We start from the raw sequence: 19438 nt of genomic DNA on the forward strand, positions 1-19438 counted from the left end.
TTAATGGTGCATAAAAAGTTACAATTATTGTAACTTCTTGATAAATTGAAAATTTTATCATCATTTAATGATTCTGTGTTCCTTCATGTAACTACTCTGTTTTTCTTCTAGTTAATTTTTGTCTATTCTCTTTATATTCTTTTACTTTCAACTTTCCATAGATAGCCTGCTTTGCCTATATTGCTTTTATTGTCCATAGTTTAATTTTGTATTATTTTTAAAACCTCTCAATTTATACATTATTAATATTTTACAAATATTTTTTGCTTATCATTTCTCCTAGTATCTGAGATCTTCCTTCAAATATCTTTTTTCTCTATGAAGTTTCTCCTTTACTGTAGGCTATTAATAGTAAACTCACTCAGTTTTAGTTCCTTGAAACCAACTTTCTTTCACCTTTATTTATTGAAAGAGTGTTTTTCTGGATATACGATTCTTATTTATTATACATGTTTTTTCTCAGCACTTTTGATATGTCATTCCCCTGTTTTCTGCATTCTATAGTTGCTACTGAGAAACCTTCTTTTAATCTAATTGCCATCACTTTGTCAGTGATGCATCTTTTCTGTCCAGATGCTTTTAATAATATCTCTTTGGTTTTATTATCTCTTGTTAGCCACACTATATCCAAGTATGGCTTTAATTTTACTTATCCTTTTTTGTATATGTTACACCCTTTGTATCATTAATTGATATCTTTTGTCACTTCTGGAAATTTCTCAGACATTATGTCTTCAGATAGTTCCTCACCCTGTTATCTTTGTTGTCCTCCTGGAATGCCAATTAGAAATGATACATTCTATCCTCACATTCTATCCTCTACTCTCTTTTCTTTCTTTTTTGCTTTGCTCTTTCTAGTTCTCTGTGCTGCATTCTAGATAATTTCCTCTGTTCTATCTTCTAGTTTATTCATTCTCTCCTAAGCTGTGTCTAACTTTGCCATCTTTATCCATCCATTATGGTTTTTTTACATTAAAAATTTTTAATTCTATGGGTTAAATTCAGTTTTTAATAGACCTGGTTATTTTTCATACTGGCATATACCATTTTGTGATACATTTTTAAATTATATATTCTGCAGCTGATGATTTGAGTATCTAAATCTGCTCTTTCATATTTCTGCTTACTCTTATTCATGGTAATTTGTTTTCTGGTGGTTTTGGTGATCTCTGCTGAGTTTATATTTTGTTGGTCTTTATTTTTAAAAGCAGGTCTCTTAATTTAGGAATGATTTTGTTTGAGGTTTGTGCTTTTGTCTGCTGACATCTAGGAAAAAGGACAGTACTAACTTTGGATGCTTAGACACATCAAGTACAACATCTGGTACTTGATGTTGTACATCAAGTACAATATTAATGTTGTACTAGTACAACATTAACCTGGGAACATCAGGTTAGCTTACCCATGCTGTCCCTGACTCAAAGGTCAGTGTTTAAACTTGAAAGCTATCAGTTGAACTTGTACTTTGTTTTCGACAAGGAATAAGGTGTAAGGTCCCACTGGGAAGATATCCATCTTGTGTAATAAAATAATTATTGTAGGCAAAGCTACCTCTTTTGAAGTGGAGAGTCAGTCCTTCATGGTAAATGATATGTATGCTATTTTGTTGTAACCAGAAATCTTAATGATTATTCTAGAAATATATTAACCATCAATTTCTTAATTTATCTAATTCTTTTTGATAAGTGAATTTTTCTATTTTATTTTGCTTTGATAATGACATGTAATGATGTGATATGATGAGTGGTTACTGACAGAGATTGTTTTTTATTTAAGATTTTATTTATTTATTTTTTAGGGGAAGGGAGGGAGAAAAAGAGGGAGAGAAACATTAATGTGTGGTTGCCTCTGACACTCCCCCAACTAGGGACTTGGCCTGCAAGCCAGCCATTTGCCCTTGACTGGGAATTGAACCAGTGACCCTTTGGTTCGCAGGATGGCATTCAGTCCACTGAGCCACACCAGCCAGGGCAGATTGTTAACATAAACACTTGTTAAATAGAGTTGCTATGGCTGAGGAAAGAAATAGATTTGTACATAGTACATTTTTACTTCAAAAGTTATGTCAAATAAATGATGCAGTTCATAAAATGATACCACATTAGACTTTGCTTATTTACATTTTGCTGAAACCAGTACCAAAATAAGAGATCTGCTCTCAAAAACTGATATTAGCTTAGAGTCTCTAAATAAAATCTCTTTGGGGAAAAAGGAACACCTGAACATTGTTTTCTTTTTGGAGAGCAATCTACTATTATCTAAAGCACGTAAAGATGTACAGACTGTGAAAGCCAGCAGTCTTACTTTTGGTATTTACCCAAGGGAAACTGTAGCAAAGAGGATGTATACAAAGATGCTCATTGTATACTATTTGTAATAGAGAAAAAGTAGACTTACCCTATTTGTTTCTCAGTAGTGGAATGAAAAAGTAAATTATGGTTCATATATTAATGGCATTCTATATACCAGTTAAAATGATATGCTCTCCCTCTTGATCTAAACTAGATGGAACGGAATACAGAGCCCAGAAATAAACCCATGTCACCGTGGTCAATTAATATTTGACAAAGGGGGAGGAACATAAAAATGGAGTAAACATCATCTCTTCAATAAATGGTGTTGGAGATCTGGACAGCTACATGCAAAAAAAAATGAAATTCAACCACCAACTTACACCATACACAAAAATAAACTCAAGGTTAATACAAGACTTAAATATAAGTCGTGATACCATAAAAATCCTAGAGGAGAACATTGGCAGGAAAATTTCAGATATTCCACACAGCAATATTTTTACCAATACCTCCCCTAGGGCAAGAAATATAAAAGAAAGAATAAACAAATGGAATTACATCAAATAAAAAAGCCTCTTCATAGCTAGAGAAAACATCAACCAAACAAAAAGGGAACCAACTGTATGGGAAAACATATATGCCAATGATATCTCAGACAAGGGCTTGATCCTGAAATACATGAAGAACTCACATGACTCCACACCAGCAAGACAAACAATCCAATTAAATATTGGACAAAGGACCTGAACAGACACTTCTCCAAGGAGGACATACAGAGGGCCCAGATATGCATTAAAATGCTCAGCATCACTAGCCATCAGACAGATGCAAATTAAAACCACAATGAAACACTACTTCACACCAGTCAGAATGGCCATCATAAACAAATCAGCAAACAAGTGTTGGAGAGGATGCAGAGAAAAGGGAACCCTAGTGCATTGTTGGTGGGAATGCAGACTGGTACAGCCACTGTGGAAAACAGTACAGAATTTCCTCAGAAAAATAAAAATGGAACTGCCTTTTGACCTGGCAATTACACTGCTGGGATTATACCCTAAGAATCCTAAAACACCAATCCAAAAGAACCCATGCACCCCAATGTTCATAGCAGCACAATTTATAATAGCCAAGTGCTGGAAGCAACCTAAGTGCCCATCAGCAAATGAGTAGATCAAAAAACTGTGGTACATTTACACAATGGAATACTATGCAACAGAAGGGAGCTCCTACCCTTTGCAACAGCAGGGATGGAACTGGAGAGCATTCTGCTAAGTGAAATAAGCCAGGTGGTAAAAGACAAATACCATATGACCTCACCTATCAGTGGAATCTAAAAAAAAAAAAAAAAAAAAAAAAGATTTGGTGATATTATCCTGAAACCAGGCAACTTGGATGACTACCCTGAGGCCTAAAATGTATTCTTCTGTTATATTTTTAAAATGTACAGACCAAAGTAAACAAAGCTTTTGTACACACTGCTCTTTCAGGGTCACCTAACACTGCTGCAGATTGCTTCCTGCAGTGTGTCACTGGCTGCTCCAGTTCAGAGTGCAGAGGCAGCCTTAGCCTCTGTCCTGAGAGGGTCTGGGTTCTCACCACAGTGTGTATCTTAGACATTTTGTTATGTAAAATGTGAATAGGAATTCTAGCTTCTCCTGTGATCAAATTCAAATGATCAATATAATTGACCTATGGATATTCCATTTCCCAAAATTATGAGGTAGTAGGTTATTTACCTACACCTGAGGTAGTAGCTTATACTACTTGGTATAAGTTGAACTTATACCAAGTTCAAACCACCTTTTGTAAAACATGAAAGACATTGTGAAGGATATGTCTATCCTAACTCAAGAAAATAATGTAGAATGTCTGATTCTCTATAAGGCTTGGCATTGCTGCAGTTTCATTTTCCGTCTTTTAAACTAGTACTATTTTTGAAATTCAGTTTGTTGTTTAGGAATAAATTATTCTTTGATATAGGATTGTGTGATATAATTAAGAGATAAGAGACTTTCCAAGTACTTTTTTATTCTAATTGTGATACAATATAAAAACTATTAATGCAGTATCTGTGCAAAGTATTTTGGTGTAAAGGACTATTCAAATTCCTATAATTTTTATGACAAGTTTTAATATATTCAATTATATCACAGGTATATAGATACCTATAAGGTAGCATAAATTAAGAATTGGTATATTCAGAATTTTCAACTTCACTGACAAAGGGCACTTTTTAAACCCTGGAATAAATTCACTAACTCAAAAACTATACTTTTTTCAGCACTACTTAAAAATAGTGCCATCATGTACCTAGAATTTAATTCCTTGATGCTTAGGAACATTGAACTATTGGGTAGGCTAATATAATATTAGTTAATCAGGTCTTCGCTTTGAATTAACGGAATTGTGAAGTAAACTAAGCTATTACTTTATTATTTTGTCACCTTCTTTTGCATACCTGGAAAAGCAAAAATATAGTAGCTGCAGGTGCCAAAGGGGGTTCACCATTCTGGTGGGTATTCCTATTATTGTAATAGACCTCCAGATAATTCATGAAGATGGAGAAAAGAGAAAACTCTTAGCAGAAGCATTGGTTGTAATCTGTGTTTTTGATTATCAATGGCAGGATCCTAAAATTATACCCAAATACCTCACAAGTTCTAAAATTGAGTTTCTGAAAAAAAGCACTCTAGTGGTAATAGAAGGTAAAGGTTCAGAGTTCCAGAGAAATGAGCTGTGAATTGAACCTGCAATGGAAATTGATCCTATCAGTCAATTTCTTCTCTGATTCATAGAAAAACAGGAGTGAATGTAGAAGGAGCCAGGATCACTGATTTAAAAGGATGCTAAAGGGCTGGAGGCTAGAACCCAGCTTGCTGGTCCCTCAGGTCAGGACTGCAGCTGTCAGATTTCTTTGCTTGAAACCTGGCTCAAACTGGCAAGAAGAGAATAGAATGAAAAATGCTGCCAGCCAGCAGGGGAATCAGTAAGAAGTCCCTGACGAAGCTTTGGGAGCAACAGCCCTTGTATTCCTTTGAAAGGATGTTCTAGTCTCTTATCCTGAATCATTGGGCCCAGCAGGTGGGGCCTGTCACTGTGCCCACTCCACTGTGGGCCCAGGGTGTGAGTGTGAACAGACATGAACTTGGAATCAACTCAGGTCCTTTTAGCATCTTTAATATTGTGTGACTCACATCCTTTTAGTGTGCTTACTATTGTGAGGAAAGAGAAGCAAATATTCTACAAGTAGTGGTCCTGTAACTATAATTTATTACCCTATTATCTAACTCAAAACAGATTTATTTTGCACACACAGAATAGTAGTAACAATACACCAAGCTGTTTGTTTGTTTGTTTGTTTGTTTGTTGGCACTACATATTCTTTGTTTTGATTGTTCAAGTACAGTTTTCTGCCTTTTCCCCTGACCCTAGATGAACACCCCAGCCCTCCCTACCTTCCTCCCCTGTTGCCACCCCCCTTTATTGTCCATGTGTCCTTTATACTTGTTCCTGCAAACCCTTCACCCTTTTCCTCTGAAATTCCTTCCGCTCTCCACTCTGGTCACTATCAGCCTGTTCTCAATTTCAGTGTCTTTGGTTATATTTGCTTGTTTCTTTGTTTTGTTGATTAGGTTCCTGTTAAAGGTAAGATCATATGGTATTTTTCTTTCACTGCCTGGCTTATTTTGCTTAGCATAATGTTTTCCAGTTCCATCAATGCTGTCACAAAGGGTAGGAACTCCTTCTTTCTTTATGCTGCATGGAATTCCATTGTGTAAATGTACTGTAGTTTTTTGATCCATTCATTTACTAATGGGCATCTAGGTTGCTTCCAGCACTTGGCTATTATAAATTGTGCTGCTATAAACATTGGAGTGCATAGGTTTTTTGGATTGGTGTTTCATGGTTCTTAGGGAATTCTAGCAGTGGAATTGCCAGGTCAAAAGGCAAATCCATTTTTAGTTTTCTGAGGAAATTCCATATTGTTTTCCACAGTGGCTGCACCAGTCTGCATTCCCACCAACAGTGCACTAGGGTTCCCTTTTCACTGCATCCTCTCAAACATTTGTTGTTTGTTGCTTTGTTTATGATGAAGTGGTTTCTCATTGTGATTTTAATTTGCATCTGTCTGATAGCTAGTGATACTGAGCATCTTTTCATATGTCTCTGGGCCCTCTGTATGTCCTCCTTGGAGAAGTGTCTGTTCAAGTCCTTTGTCCATTTTTTAATTGGGTTGCTTGTCTTCTTAGAATGGAATCATGTGAGTTCTTTATATATTTTGGAGACTAAACCCTTGTCTGAGGTATCATTGGCAAATATGTTTTCCTGTATGGTTGGTTCTCTTTTTATTTTAATACTGTTTTCTTTAGCTGTGCAGAAGCTTTTTATTTTGATAAGACCCCATTTGTTTATTCTTTCCTTTATGTCCCTTGCTGTAGGAGACATGTTAGTGAAAATATTGCTACGTGAAATATCTGAGATTTTCCTGCCTATTTTCTCCTCCAGGAGAGGAGAAAATGGTGTCACGGCTTATATTTAAATCTTTTATCCACCTTAAATTTGTTTTTGTGTGTGGTGTAAGTTAGTGCTTGAGTTTCATTTTTTTGCATGTAGCTGTCCAGCTCTCGCAGCACCATTTGTTGAAGAGGCTATTTTTTACTCCATTTTATGCTTCTTCCCCCTTTATTGAAAATTGGTTGACTGTAGAGACTTGGGTTTATTTCTGGGCTCTCTGTTCTGTTCCATTGGTCTATGTGCCTGTTTTTATGCCAGTACCAGGCTGTTTTGGTTATAGTGGCCTTGTAACAAAGTTTGGTATCAGGTATTCTGATCCTTCCTACTTAGCTCTTCTTTCTCAAAAGTGCAGCAGCTATTCTGGGTGATTTATGATTCCATATACATTTTTGAAATGTTCTATGTCTGTGAAATATGCTATTGGTACTTTAATAGGTATTGCATTGAATCTATAAATCACTTTGGGTAGTATGGACATTTTGATGATGTTAATTCTTCCGATCCATGAACACGGTATATATTTCCATTTGTTTGTTTCTTCTTTGATTTCTTTCTTCAGTGTTGGATAGTTTTCTGAGTATAGATCTTTTATCTCCTTTGTTAGGTTTATTTCTAGGTATTTTATTTTTCTAATTCTATATCAAATGGGATTTTTTTCCTAATTTCTGCTTCTGATGTTTCATTGTTGGCATATAAAATGTCTTTGATTTCTGGACATTTTTATTCTGTGTCCCACTGTTTTGCCAAATTCATTTATTAGGTCAAGCAGTTTTTTGGTGGAGTCTATAGGATTTTCTATGTACACTATCATGTCATCTGCAAACAATGACAGTTTTGTTTCTTCCTTTCTGATTTGGTTGCCTTTTATTTCCTCTTCTTGTCTGATTGCTGTGGCTGAAACTTCCAATACTGTGTGGAATACAAGTGGTGAAAGTGGACGACCTTGTCTTTTTCCTGATCTTAGTTGGAAAGATTTTAGTTTTTGCCCATTGAGTATGATGTTGGCTGTAGGTCTCTCATAAAAGGCCTTTATTATGTTGAGGAATGCTCTCTCTATTCCCACTTTGCTGAATGTTTTTATCATAAAGGAGTTCTGGACCTTATCAAATGCTTTTTCCACATCTATTGATATGATCATGTGGTTTTTGTCTTTGCTTTTGTTTATGTGATGTATTACATTTATTGGTTTGCAAATATTGTACCATCCTTGCATCCCTAGATGAATCCCACTTGGTCATGGTGTATGCTCTTTTTAATGTATTGCTGAATGAAGTTTGTCAATATTTTGTTGAGGATTGTAGCATCTATATTCATCAGTGATATTGGCCTGAAGTTGTCTTTCCTTGTTGCGTCTTTATCTGGTTTTGGGATTAGGATGGTGCTGGCTTCATAAAAACAGTTTGGGAGTCTTCCATCATTTTGGATTACTTGGAATAATCTGTGGAGGATGGGGGTTAGCTCTCCCTTAAATGCTTTGTAGAATTCTCCTGTGAACCATCCAGCCCAGGGCTTTAGAAGGAGTAAAGAAAGGAAGAAGAAATTTTTAAAAAAGGAAGGAAGAAAGAATAAAAAAAGAAAGGAAGAAAGAAGGAATAAAAAAATTAGGAGGAAAGAATGGAAGAAGGAAGTTTTAAAAAAATTAAAATTAAAAAAGAAGGGAGGGAGAAGGAATAATAAAGGGAAGGAATGAAGAAAGGCAAAAGGAATAAAAAAAGAAAGAAGGAAAGAAAGGAAGGATGAATTTGAAAAAAAAATAAAGCCTTCTGATTGCTTTAAATTGGTCAAGCCAGTTCTGCTGGTCTTCCTGGCTGCATCAGGCTGAGAAGGAATTGGTTTCGCTTTTCTCCCTTCCTGAGCCATACTCTTTGCTGTTGTCCAGCCTCCAGCCTAATCCCTCAGTTCATTGCCAGGCCCCCAGTGCCATTCTGCACCCAGCCTAGGCCTTTATTCCACCAGCTGTGCTGTCCTTGAGGTGTACCAATTAGGGGCAACTTGCATACCACCTTCTTGCTCTTTGCTGTCCTAGATGCTAGGGACTCTCAGTGCCCCTTCAGGGTAGCTTAGCACCCACACTGAGTCAAATCTTTCCAAGGACTGCTGACTCCCCTAGCCCTGCAGCTGCCCTCTGCAGGGCATTTCCACCTTCCTCCTAGAGAGCCAGTGGGCCCTGAAGGGCTCTGGGCACAGGGACTGGGTGGGGGGGGTGCTCCTTCCCTGGTGCTTCAGGTGTGGGCACAGGTGGGCAGCTGCTGGCCCCCGATGGGATGCGTGCGGTCCCTGGGGGCTGTAGGGTAGGAGTGCAGGAGGTGGGCGGCTCTTGCGGAGAATTCCCCTAACAGCCACCAAGTGCCTCTTTTTTCTCTTTTTCTTTTTGAAAAATTCCTCCTATTCAAGCCCACCAGTCCAAACAAGCACCTGGCCTCTCAGTGTGCACTGGGTGTGCACTGGGTGTGCACCAGTGTGACCCAGTGTGCACCCGGTCTGTGGTTGCAGCCACCCTCGTCCCCTGCGCTGGTCCCAGGGAACTTATTGTCCCTTAAGCACTCCTTACTGCCTGATTTTTCAATGTTTTCTATAATTTTTGATCTCCAATGTTCGTATATTCTGGGATACCTTTGGCTGTTCACTGTATTCTTCAGAAGATCTGCTAGGTGTTTCACCCATGCACAGGGGGAAGTGGACTCCTCTCCCACCTATATCACTGCCATCTTCCTGGCAGTATGTATTCTACTCCCAGAAATGAAGTATGAGCTGTAATCAGCCTACTGAAATTACCCATTTCTCATTATGAAGTTGCCATTCATTTCCTGTGGTACAATATACTTCCACAACGATGTCCCTCAAAGTTTTCAGTGATCATGGTATAACTCACTAGAGTAAATGTCCCTGTGGAACGCCTCATTCACATTTAGCAGCATACTAATAGAAATGGTTCTTGCAGAAACACTAAAGATACAAGTATTGTACAACACTAACTGAAGATGTAACTATTATAAACCATTGCTGGATCAGAGCTCAATTTTGTACAATGACAGAAGAAAGGAAAAAAAGAAGCAATGAAATCAGGCCATTTGCTAAGGATGAGTTGAAAGGATTGTCACATTCCCTTAGTCATTGGACTTAACCTGTCAATGCTATCACCAAAGGTAGATGTTATCACAGGTACTTGGTTCTCTGTTAAGCATTTGACTAATGGGTGAAGTGTTTAGGAATCTGAGTCAATGTAGAACTTATTTGCCCCTGCCATGCTGATATTGACGTATCAGGAGATAGAACAGAACTATATCGTAGACAAAGGCCCATGAAAGCCACAAAGGAAATACTCTGTTTGGGAAAGCTTCAGTAAGATGGTTTATTTTGTTTAGAAAGTAGAAGCCAGTGAGCACAAGCCTCTTTTCATCTGAGATGTAAACCTCATATACACAGCTTCTTTCTCAATCTGTTAATTACCACTCATGGCAATAGGGATTCTGGAACCTTGGTCAAAGAGATAGTTGTTTTGTGCTAAGTTTAGCTGTTATACTCAGCAAATTTATGGGAAGTTTGAAACATAATTTCACCATGATGGAATTCCAACAGGTAATAATAGAGAAGAAGGGAGTAGGCTTTTCAAGAAAACAATAAGTAGACAGATAAAACCTTTGTTGTTTTAAAAATCCGGGGGTTGATTCATGTGTATATTCTCTTGGCTAAGGAATACTGAAATAATATAGGCTTATTTATACAATGAAAAGTAGTTTTCTATTGAAATTAAGTTAGAACTGCATTGCTTGTTTAAATTAATATTTGAAGCACTTTGTCACTTTATTAGTAAGTAAAATTGATGAAAAGCTTGTGGAAATGCTTAAGAACAGTCCTTGTGGAGACTTGTGATTAATAAGGAAAGGGGCAAAGAGATGCATGCTAATCTGTTTGTGTATTAGGGATCTGGAGCTTATTAAAAGTTTTTACAAACTAATGAAGCATTATATAAAATTAGACATTTCCTCTACAGTGTGAAGTCTATAGACTGGGGAAAAAACTTTCAATGCTATTTCTAAATAACTTATTTATGATATGTTCCCTAACACTAGTAATTTAAGTATAAAAAATTAATTTTATAAAAAGGAATATTCCATGAGAATGCCACTCACGTTTCTCTAGGGATGTTTTCCTCTCTCTCATCCTTGGTTTCTAGAATTATTACAAGATTGAGTAGCATGAATAATCATTATTAACTGCATTTTATGTTCTTAGCACATATCTGACCGATTAATCCCAACTAGCATATAAAACACCAAAACGTTATTTCACTTTGAACGTTTTCGTTTTTTGGAAAACAAGGAAAGTGGATGGTTCTAAGTTCTCTCTAGGTCCTAAATGATGAGATAATAGGTAACATACTACACAAATGCAAATCAAGAAATAAACTTCAACAATTGTCTGGACAAATTTCCAGTCACTGCCAAATGTAGATAGGTAGGGTTGTCTGAGAAAGCTGAGCTGGGGAACATAGCCAGGGACCCCTCTTCTGTGGAATTTGGAGAAAGGAGAAGGATTGTTTCCAGCATTTTTGACCCAAGAGTAATATACAGGGGACATTTAGTACATTCTGTGATCATGTTTTAGGTGTCTTTAACATCCTAATTTCTTTTTACCTTATGTTGTTCATTTTTGGTAGAGACTGTGCAGTAGAGTTGAGGCCGCATGTATTTACTTGTCAGATGGATATGAATTCCAGTGCCACAGTCCAATCTTGATCCTCATCAAATCATTGACCTAATGTTGGCCACAACTTTTTTCATCTGTACATTGGGAAAAATAGTACTTAATCCTCAGGATTGTTTTGAGGAATAGAGAATATGTATAAAGGGACTTACATATTCTGTAAGTGCACATACAATAAATGGTAGTTATTATTTCTCAAGTTTTCATGCTTATTTTCTCTTACCAGTTGTAGATCACTTTAAATTCATATATGATGACTACAGTACAGGGAAAGAAAAACCAAAATGCATAGATCAAATGTATTTATGAATATACCAAAGCAGATCATTTTAGATTAGGTTCTCCCAAAACCCAGGAAAAGTAAACTTTTTAGAAAAGTATGTAGCATATAGTGCTCAATAAATATTATGTATTTAGTATTATTATATTTTCATCATCATTTCATAAATAAGTTTAAGTTTTCTCTGTATATGTTCTTTCTTTTAAACCATTCAAAATGTTTATATTTCCTGAATGTCATTAAGTTTCTAAGCTTGAAACTCTGTATCTAGGGCTCAGGCTAAGGGATAATAATACTAAGACATTGTGAGGGATAGGAAAGAAATATTTTAGCATTGATTGTATGGAATTGTATACAAATGAAGTCTCAAAAGACCTGGAGTTCTGCTCAAAAGTTTATGCTTCTTCATCAGAAGTTTATGCACTATATTATTTCACGGCAGATTCCCAAGCTTTTACTCTTATGTTTTCCAACTATATAATTATAAATTAATTTTAGAAGATATAAATCTTCTCACTAAAATTGGTTTTCTCACTCATATGTGGGATGTAAAACTGAAAGCAGCAAATGAACAAACAAGAAAAAGAAACAAATAAAAATATACAGACACATAACAGTATGGTGGTTACAAGAGGGGAGAGGGGTGGAAGACAGTAAAGGATAAAGGGGGTCAAATATATGCATTGGGTGGTGGGCACACAAAGCAATATACAGATGATGTGTCATAGAATTGTATGCTTGAAACCTATATAATTTGATTAACCAATGTCACCCCAATACATTTAATTTAAAAAAAAAAATTAGTTTCTTAGATCAGGGACCCAGAGGAAAAGAGGCTTAAATAAAAGCATTTTATTTCTCTCTAATGAAAAATTTAGAAGTGAGCAATTCAAAGCTGGTATGGCAACTCAGATATCAGGAACTATAGCTCCTTCATTTTTGCCTTGAATTCTTAATGGGTCAGAGTCTCATGTTTCATCATGACTGCATGAGCAACAGATATCCTATCCTCAATTTAGCTGATAGGAAGGAAGACAGAACAAAGATGGTGAACCCCTTCTTTATAAGGACACCTCCCAGAACCTGTTCTTGACTTCTCACCTGTTCTGTCCTTCACCAGAACTTAGGCACATGGCCACAATTCATTGCAGAAGAGCCTGCAAATTTTATTTAGTCTTTATTCTGGGTAGCCTTATGTCCTGGTAAAATTTACAGATTTTATTATTCCAGAAGATGAGGATATTAGATATAAGGGACAAGTAGGAAACAATGTGATATCTGGGCTTTACCAGCGCTTTTAAAATTCTTTTCTCTTAAGTTTCCATTCTTCTTCTTTTCTTTTGTAAATAGATCCCATGCGGGGACCAAGAAAACTGGAAGTAGTAGAAGTCAAATCTCGACAAATCACTATCCGCTGGGAGCCATTTGGCTATAATGTGACTCGTTGCCATAGTTACAATCTCACAGTCCACTACTGTTACCAAGTTGGAGGACAGGAACAGGTGCGAGAAGAAGTAAGCTGGGACACAGATAATTCACACCCTCAACATACGATCACTAACCTCTCACCATATACCAACATTAGTGTGAAACTCATCCTCATGAATCCTGAGGGGAGGAAGGAAAGTCAAGAACTCATCGTACAGACGGATGAAGATCGTGAGTACTTTTTTTAAAGTTATTTTCAGATTGTATGTCTTTTTTATTTAATTTATTGTATTTTTTCCATTACCATTTAATCCTCTTATGCTCCCTCCGCCCTGAAAACATGTTTATGTGAAATCTATATCCTTTCAAAAAAGCAGCTTTTTAAGTTGAGATCTTTATAATGAAACTGGAAAGAAGAACTCTTTAGTATATTGATTAATAAAATAGAAATATGTGTCTGTGCTTTTGTAGACACTGATTAGAAATAGTATGGAGAATAAAGATGTAGAAGTTTATTTGAATTCATATTATGAGTCATATAGTTACTTTTCTGTGTATAACAATTCTATATTGCTCTAAATAGTTTTTTGTTCAAGTTTTATTATCATGTTGGACTGATGACTTACTATTTTGGGTACTACATCATTTATATGAAATGCTTCATATATTTAAAGTAGTATCTGAAACATTTTTCATAGTTCAGATAAAATTCAGCTGAAAATAGAGGTTGCCCTTACTTTTCAGTGCAGTGCTGAGAAATTACTTCATTAGGTTTGCAGTTGTGAAATAGACCATATTTTCCCATAGGAACAGTGTTATAATTGGGTATTACCTTAATAGACAAGAATTTAGCAAATAAACTACATATGTTACCATGACTCATTGATAAAAGTAAATACTCAATTGCAATTAATCTCTAAAATAATTTTAAAAAGTGAAATTAAATCTCAAATCCAATAACATGGATATAAATGTACTTTTACATGGATTATACAGGGGATATACAATCATGTGCTCATACAGCATGTAAAATGCAGTGGTAGTATATCATATATTTGACCTAAAATTCATTTGTCAGGCATCAGAGTAAGTCTCAAATGAACTTGGAAAGCTCATAAAGTAAATTTACTTACTTATTCTTGGGGAAAAAGTATACATGTTTAATTTTTTGTTTCTTCATGTAGCTGATTATGATCTTGGATCATTTATTATAACAAATTAAATATTTGTAATACTTTATTATTTCATTTAAAGAGCTAACAAATTATTTTAAGTATTTGTTGTATTGCCTATATAACACCATGTATATTGCTGTAGAAGAAAAACATGGAAATAGCCAAAGTAAATGAGGGACTTGCCCCACATCCTTCTCTTTTTTTTCTTATGTCCCTTTAAAGTCCTTCCATACTTAAAATAGTTGTTTGCTGCCAAATAGTTGTTGTACTATAATTGTTTTTGTTAGGAGTATTAGTTTTGTAGTAGTTAGGGCTGAGACTGGAAGCCCTATTTCTATTTCTTCCAACTCTTCCTCATCTCTCTGGAAATAAGAATGAAGGTGTCAGCATTGTCAACAGGTTATCCCTCGATGCTTTCTCCCCTGAGTTTCAATGTTTAATTTGTTCCTGACTCTTGTTATAGCTACTTCCATATTAGACTGTTCTTTTCTCTCAACTTCCACAACATATACTCAGGTTCTCATTATTTTATACAGAAATTTCTGTAGTAGTTCCTACCCTTTCTTTGCAGTTCCAGTTTTTCCCCATTCTAACGTCACCTTGCTCACTCACTAAACTAATCATCAAAACATATGTGCATCATGTCACTCTCTCCACAAGAATCTTCAATGACTCTTTATCCAGTTCTTGACTTCAAAGGTCTTCTGTGTTCTCGACTTATACTCTAAAACTAATAACTTTCTCATTGCAGCTCATTCTGCAAAAATGTCACCTCAGCATCTGTCCTTTATGCCACACTTGTTATATCCCTGGCTCTTCCTCATCTCCTGTTGTCATCCACCACCTGCCCTTCTACCTGCCTGCCTTTCAATTCCATCTCCTCCACTACCCTCGAATGATCTCAAGTTTCAAGTCCTTCATAAAGCTGTCTCCAACTCTTCCAGCCCCACTTTTCTCTCATCCTTCAGACCTTTTTTGCATTTGATTCGATCTTTAAATCTCTGAGCCTTAATTTCCTCATCTGGAAGGTTGACAATAACTACAATAATCAGGCATATTTGGGTTCGAAGAAATTACATAGACAGCCATTTGTAGCTGCCAGATAGGGTTCGTTAGTAGGTGAGTATACTTATTGTTGTAATAATTCAAAGCAACTAATCATATCCCTTCCTTGTTCTCTCCTTGTTATATACAATATTTTTCCCTTAACTATAAACTACCTAAGAGAAGAAGCCATCTGCTTTTCTTTTATAGCAATATATATAACATTGAGTAGGTAATAAACACTCAAAACTATTTTATTAGTCTTTAAATAAAACAATAAAGTTTGTTGATAATCATTTAATTTATATTTTAATCAGCAGTAATGTTTTAATCAATGAGAGAGGGTTATATATGCAGTCATTTCTAGAGATGAGCAGATATGTCTTTCTGAAGCATGAAACCACTCAATAAGTTTAGGTTTCAAATTGAGAAGAGACATGAGCTAGAAATCGAATGGCTTATTTTTTTGTTTGTTTAAATGATCTTGCTAGTCTCTGAAGTTAGGACATGTATTATTTGCCAAATAAAAATATATTATTTTTATAGCACATTGGCATCCTGTTAATTAGAAAAACTTTTTATTTTTAGTTTTTTTTATTGTTGTTCTCCCTCCCACCACTCCTCCCCACTCCACCCATCCCCACCTCCCACCATTGATCCCAACCCCCATTGGCTTTGTCCATGTGTCCTTTATACATGTCCCTTGACTACCCTTCTCTTTCATTCCCTGTTATCTCCCTCCCCGCTCCCTCTAGTTACTGTCAGTTTGTTCTTTTGTTTTCTTTTCTCCCTTTTATCTTTTTTTTATTGCTGTTCAAGTACAGTTGTCTCCATTTTCCCACCACCATTCCCCCCTACCCCAGCCATCCCCATCTCCCACCCCATTGGCTTTGTCTATGTGTCCTTTATACATGTTCCTTGATGACACATCCTCTTTCCTCCCTCCCACTATCCACTCCCCCTTCCCCTCTGGTTACTGTCAGTTTGTTCTTTATTTCAACGTCTCTCTGGTTATGTTTGCTTGCTTATTTTGTTGATTAGGTTCCACATATAGATAAGATCATATGGTGTTTTGCTTTCTCAACCTGGCTTATTTCACTTAGCATAATGCTTAGCATAAAGCATAAAGCATAATGCTTTCTCCATGCTGTCAGAAAAGGTAGGAACTCCTTTTTTCTTTCTGCTACATAGTACTCCACTCAGTTTGTTCTTTATTTCAATGTCTCTGGCTATAGAAAAACTTTTATTTCAAATTATGTTTCCTAACAACAACCACAACAAAAATACTTCAAGAAATATAGAGAAAAGAAAAATGTAAATAGAATAATTGTCAATGATACTATATCTGAAGAGAAAAGAATGGTGAGGTCAATACTTGTCTACCAACATTGTGAATTTTTGAATTTTATTTTCTTTGTTTTTATTTTTAATACATTTTATTGATTATGCTACTACAATTGTCCCATCTTCCCCCTTTATTCCCTTATACCCTGCACTCGCCCCACCAGCATTCCCCCACCTTAGTTCATTTCCATGGGTTGTACATATAAGTTCTTTGGCTTCTCCATTTCCCATACTATTCTTAATCTCCTCCTGTCTATTTTCTACCTACCATTTATGCTACCTATTACCTGTACCTTTTCTCCCATTCTCCCCCCTCTCTCTCCCTGCTGATAACCCTCCATGTGATCTCCAGTTCTGTGAATATGTTCCTGTTCTAGTTGTTTGCTTAGTTTATTTTTCTTTTTGTTTTTGTTTTAGGTTCAGTTGTCGATAGTTCTGAGTTTGTTGTCATCTTACTGTTCTTATTTTTGATCTTCTTCTTATTCTTAGATAAATCCCTTTAACATTTTATATAATAAGGGCTAGGTGATGATGAACTCCTTTAACTTGAACTTATCTGGGAAGCAGTTTTTCTGCCCTTCCATTCTAAATGAGAGCTTTGCTGGATAGAGTCATCTTGGATGTAGGTCCTTGCCTTTCATGACTTCAAATACTTCTTTCCAGCCCCTTGTTGCCTGTAAGATTTCTATTGAGAAGTCAGCAAATAGTCTTATGGGAATTTCTTTGAAGGAAACTCTCTCCTTTTCTTTTGCCCTTTCAAGATTCTCTCCATTTTAATCCTGGCTAATGTAATTATGATGTACCTTGGTGTGTTCCTCCTTGAGTCCAACTTCTTTGGAACTCTAAGCTTCCTGGACTTCCTGGAAGTCTATTTCCTTCACCAGATTGGGGAACTTATCCTTCTTTATGTTATCAAATAAGTTTTTAATTTCTTGCTCTTCCTTTTCTCCTCCTGACACCCCTGACATTCACATGTTGGAATGTTTAAAGTTGTTACAATGGTTCCTAAGCCTCTCCTCAGTTTTTTGAATTCTTATTTCTTCATTCTGTTTTGTTTGGTTGTTTCTTCCTTCCTTCTGCTTCAAATTGTTGCTTTGAGTTCTGGTTTCCTTCCCATCACTGTTGGTTCCCTGTACATGATCCTTTATTTCACTTTGCATAGCCTTAACTTCTTCCTCTATTTTGCAACCATATTCAACCATTTCTGTGAGCACCCTGATTACCAGTGTTTTGATCTCCACATCTGATAGATTAACTATCTCTTTATTGCTTATTTCTATTTTTGGAGCTTTGATCTATTCTTTCATTTTGGGCCATATTTTTCTTTGTCTTGGCACAGCTGTTAGGTTATACGGGGCAGAGCCTTAGGTATTCGCTACGGCGGGGCAACCCACTTGGCTGTTTTGTGGTGATTTATGTGGGGGAGGGGTCAGAGAGGGAACAATGCCACTTGCTGGGCTCTCAGCTGGCTTCAGTCACTTCCTCTACTGCCCACAAGCAAATTGGGCCCTTCTGGTGCTGATTCCTGAGTGGGTGGGCTTGTGTACCTTATAACCATGTAGACCTCTAACCTCTGGGTCTCTTCAGTGAACTCCCCTGTGAGTCTAGGAGTTTCTCCCACCACCACAACCCCAACAGGTTTTTGCAGTCAAAAGTTTTGAGGTTTTATTTTCCTGTGCTGGAATCCTGAGTTGCACAATCTGCCTTGCTCCCCAGTTGTTCCTCCTGGTTTATCTGCATGCAAATGTGGGACCTTCTGGTCCACCAGCCACTGCCTCACCTGGTCTTCCAGCTACCACCTTGCTGCGAGTCCTCTCTGGCCCAGCTGCCTGTCTCCACCCCTCCTATCAATCTGGATGAATGTGTCTTTTTTAACTCCTTGATTGTTGGACTGCCATACAGATCAATTTTCTGGCAGTTCTTGTTATTTTTTGTTTTTAAGTTTGTAGGTGACTTACTTTTGGTTGTACAAGGAGGAAAAGTGTACCTACCTATGCCTCCATCTTGGCCAGAAGTATCCAAAATTATGAATTGTATTGTAGTATAGTATTTTTACTGAACTAGTATTTATTTCATGAGAAAGTTTATGGAATAAGTTTATTTTTATTACTATTTAGGGTATCACTAGGCAGAATAAGGCTCAATTCCACAAACTTAGATCTTAAGACCAAATATCCCAAATCCTGAATTCCTTGAATTTCTAAAACAGGTAATAGACCTAAGTTCTTGTGAGGTACCATATTCTCCTTATGAGCTATTGCATAATCCAAGATCATGAAGATTTATACCTATGTTTTCTCCTAAGAGTTTTGTAGTTTTAACTCTTACATTTAGCTCTCTAATTTTGGTATGTTTTTTATCCATGGTATGTGTTAAGAATCCAACTTCATGCTTGTGTATGTGGATATCCAATTGTTAAAACTACTTGTTGAAACATTATTCTCTCCCCATTGAATTTTCCTGGCATCCTTGATAAAAATCAATTGACTGCAAAGTGGGGTTTTATTTATGTACCTTCAGTTCTACTCCACTGATCTATAGGTCAGTCCTTAGGCTAATAACACAATGTCTTGATACTGTAGCTTTATAGTAACTTTTGAAATTCAGAAGTGTTAGTACTCCCCAACTGCTTTTCATTACTCTCACCATCA

At 36.4% G+C, this 19438-nt stretch overlaps 1 protein-coding gene across 6 annotated transcripts in view; it reads left to right on the forward strand.

The window, feature by feature from the left end:
- PTPRM (protein tyrosine phosphatase receptor type M) overlaps positions 1 to 19438 on the forward strand; it is an 801251-nt gene that overhangs the window by 467233 nt on the left and 314580 nt on the right. For all 6 annotated transcript variants that reach the window (XM_036009302.1, XM_036009304.1, XM_036009303.1 and 3 more), the window contains exon 8: positions 13147 to 13455. In XM_036009302.1, the coding sequence (XP_035865195.1) occupies positions 13147 to 13455 (309 nt within the window). The remainder of the gene's footprint in view (positions 1 to 13146; positions 13456 to 19438) is intronic.

Source organism: Phyllostomus discolor, chromosome 9 (assembly GCF_004126475.2).
Source record: "Phyllostomus discolor isolate MPI-MPIP mPhyDis1 chromosome 9, mPhyDis1.pri.v3, whole genome shotgun sequence".
Classification (NCBI taxonomy): domain Eukaryota; kingdom Metazoa; phylum Chordata; class Mammalia; order Chiroptera; family Phyllostomidae; genus Phyllostomus; species Phyllostomus discolor.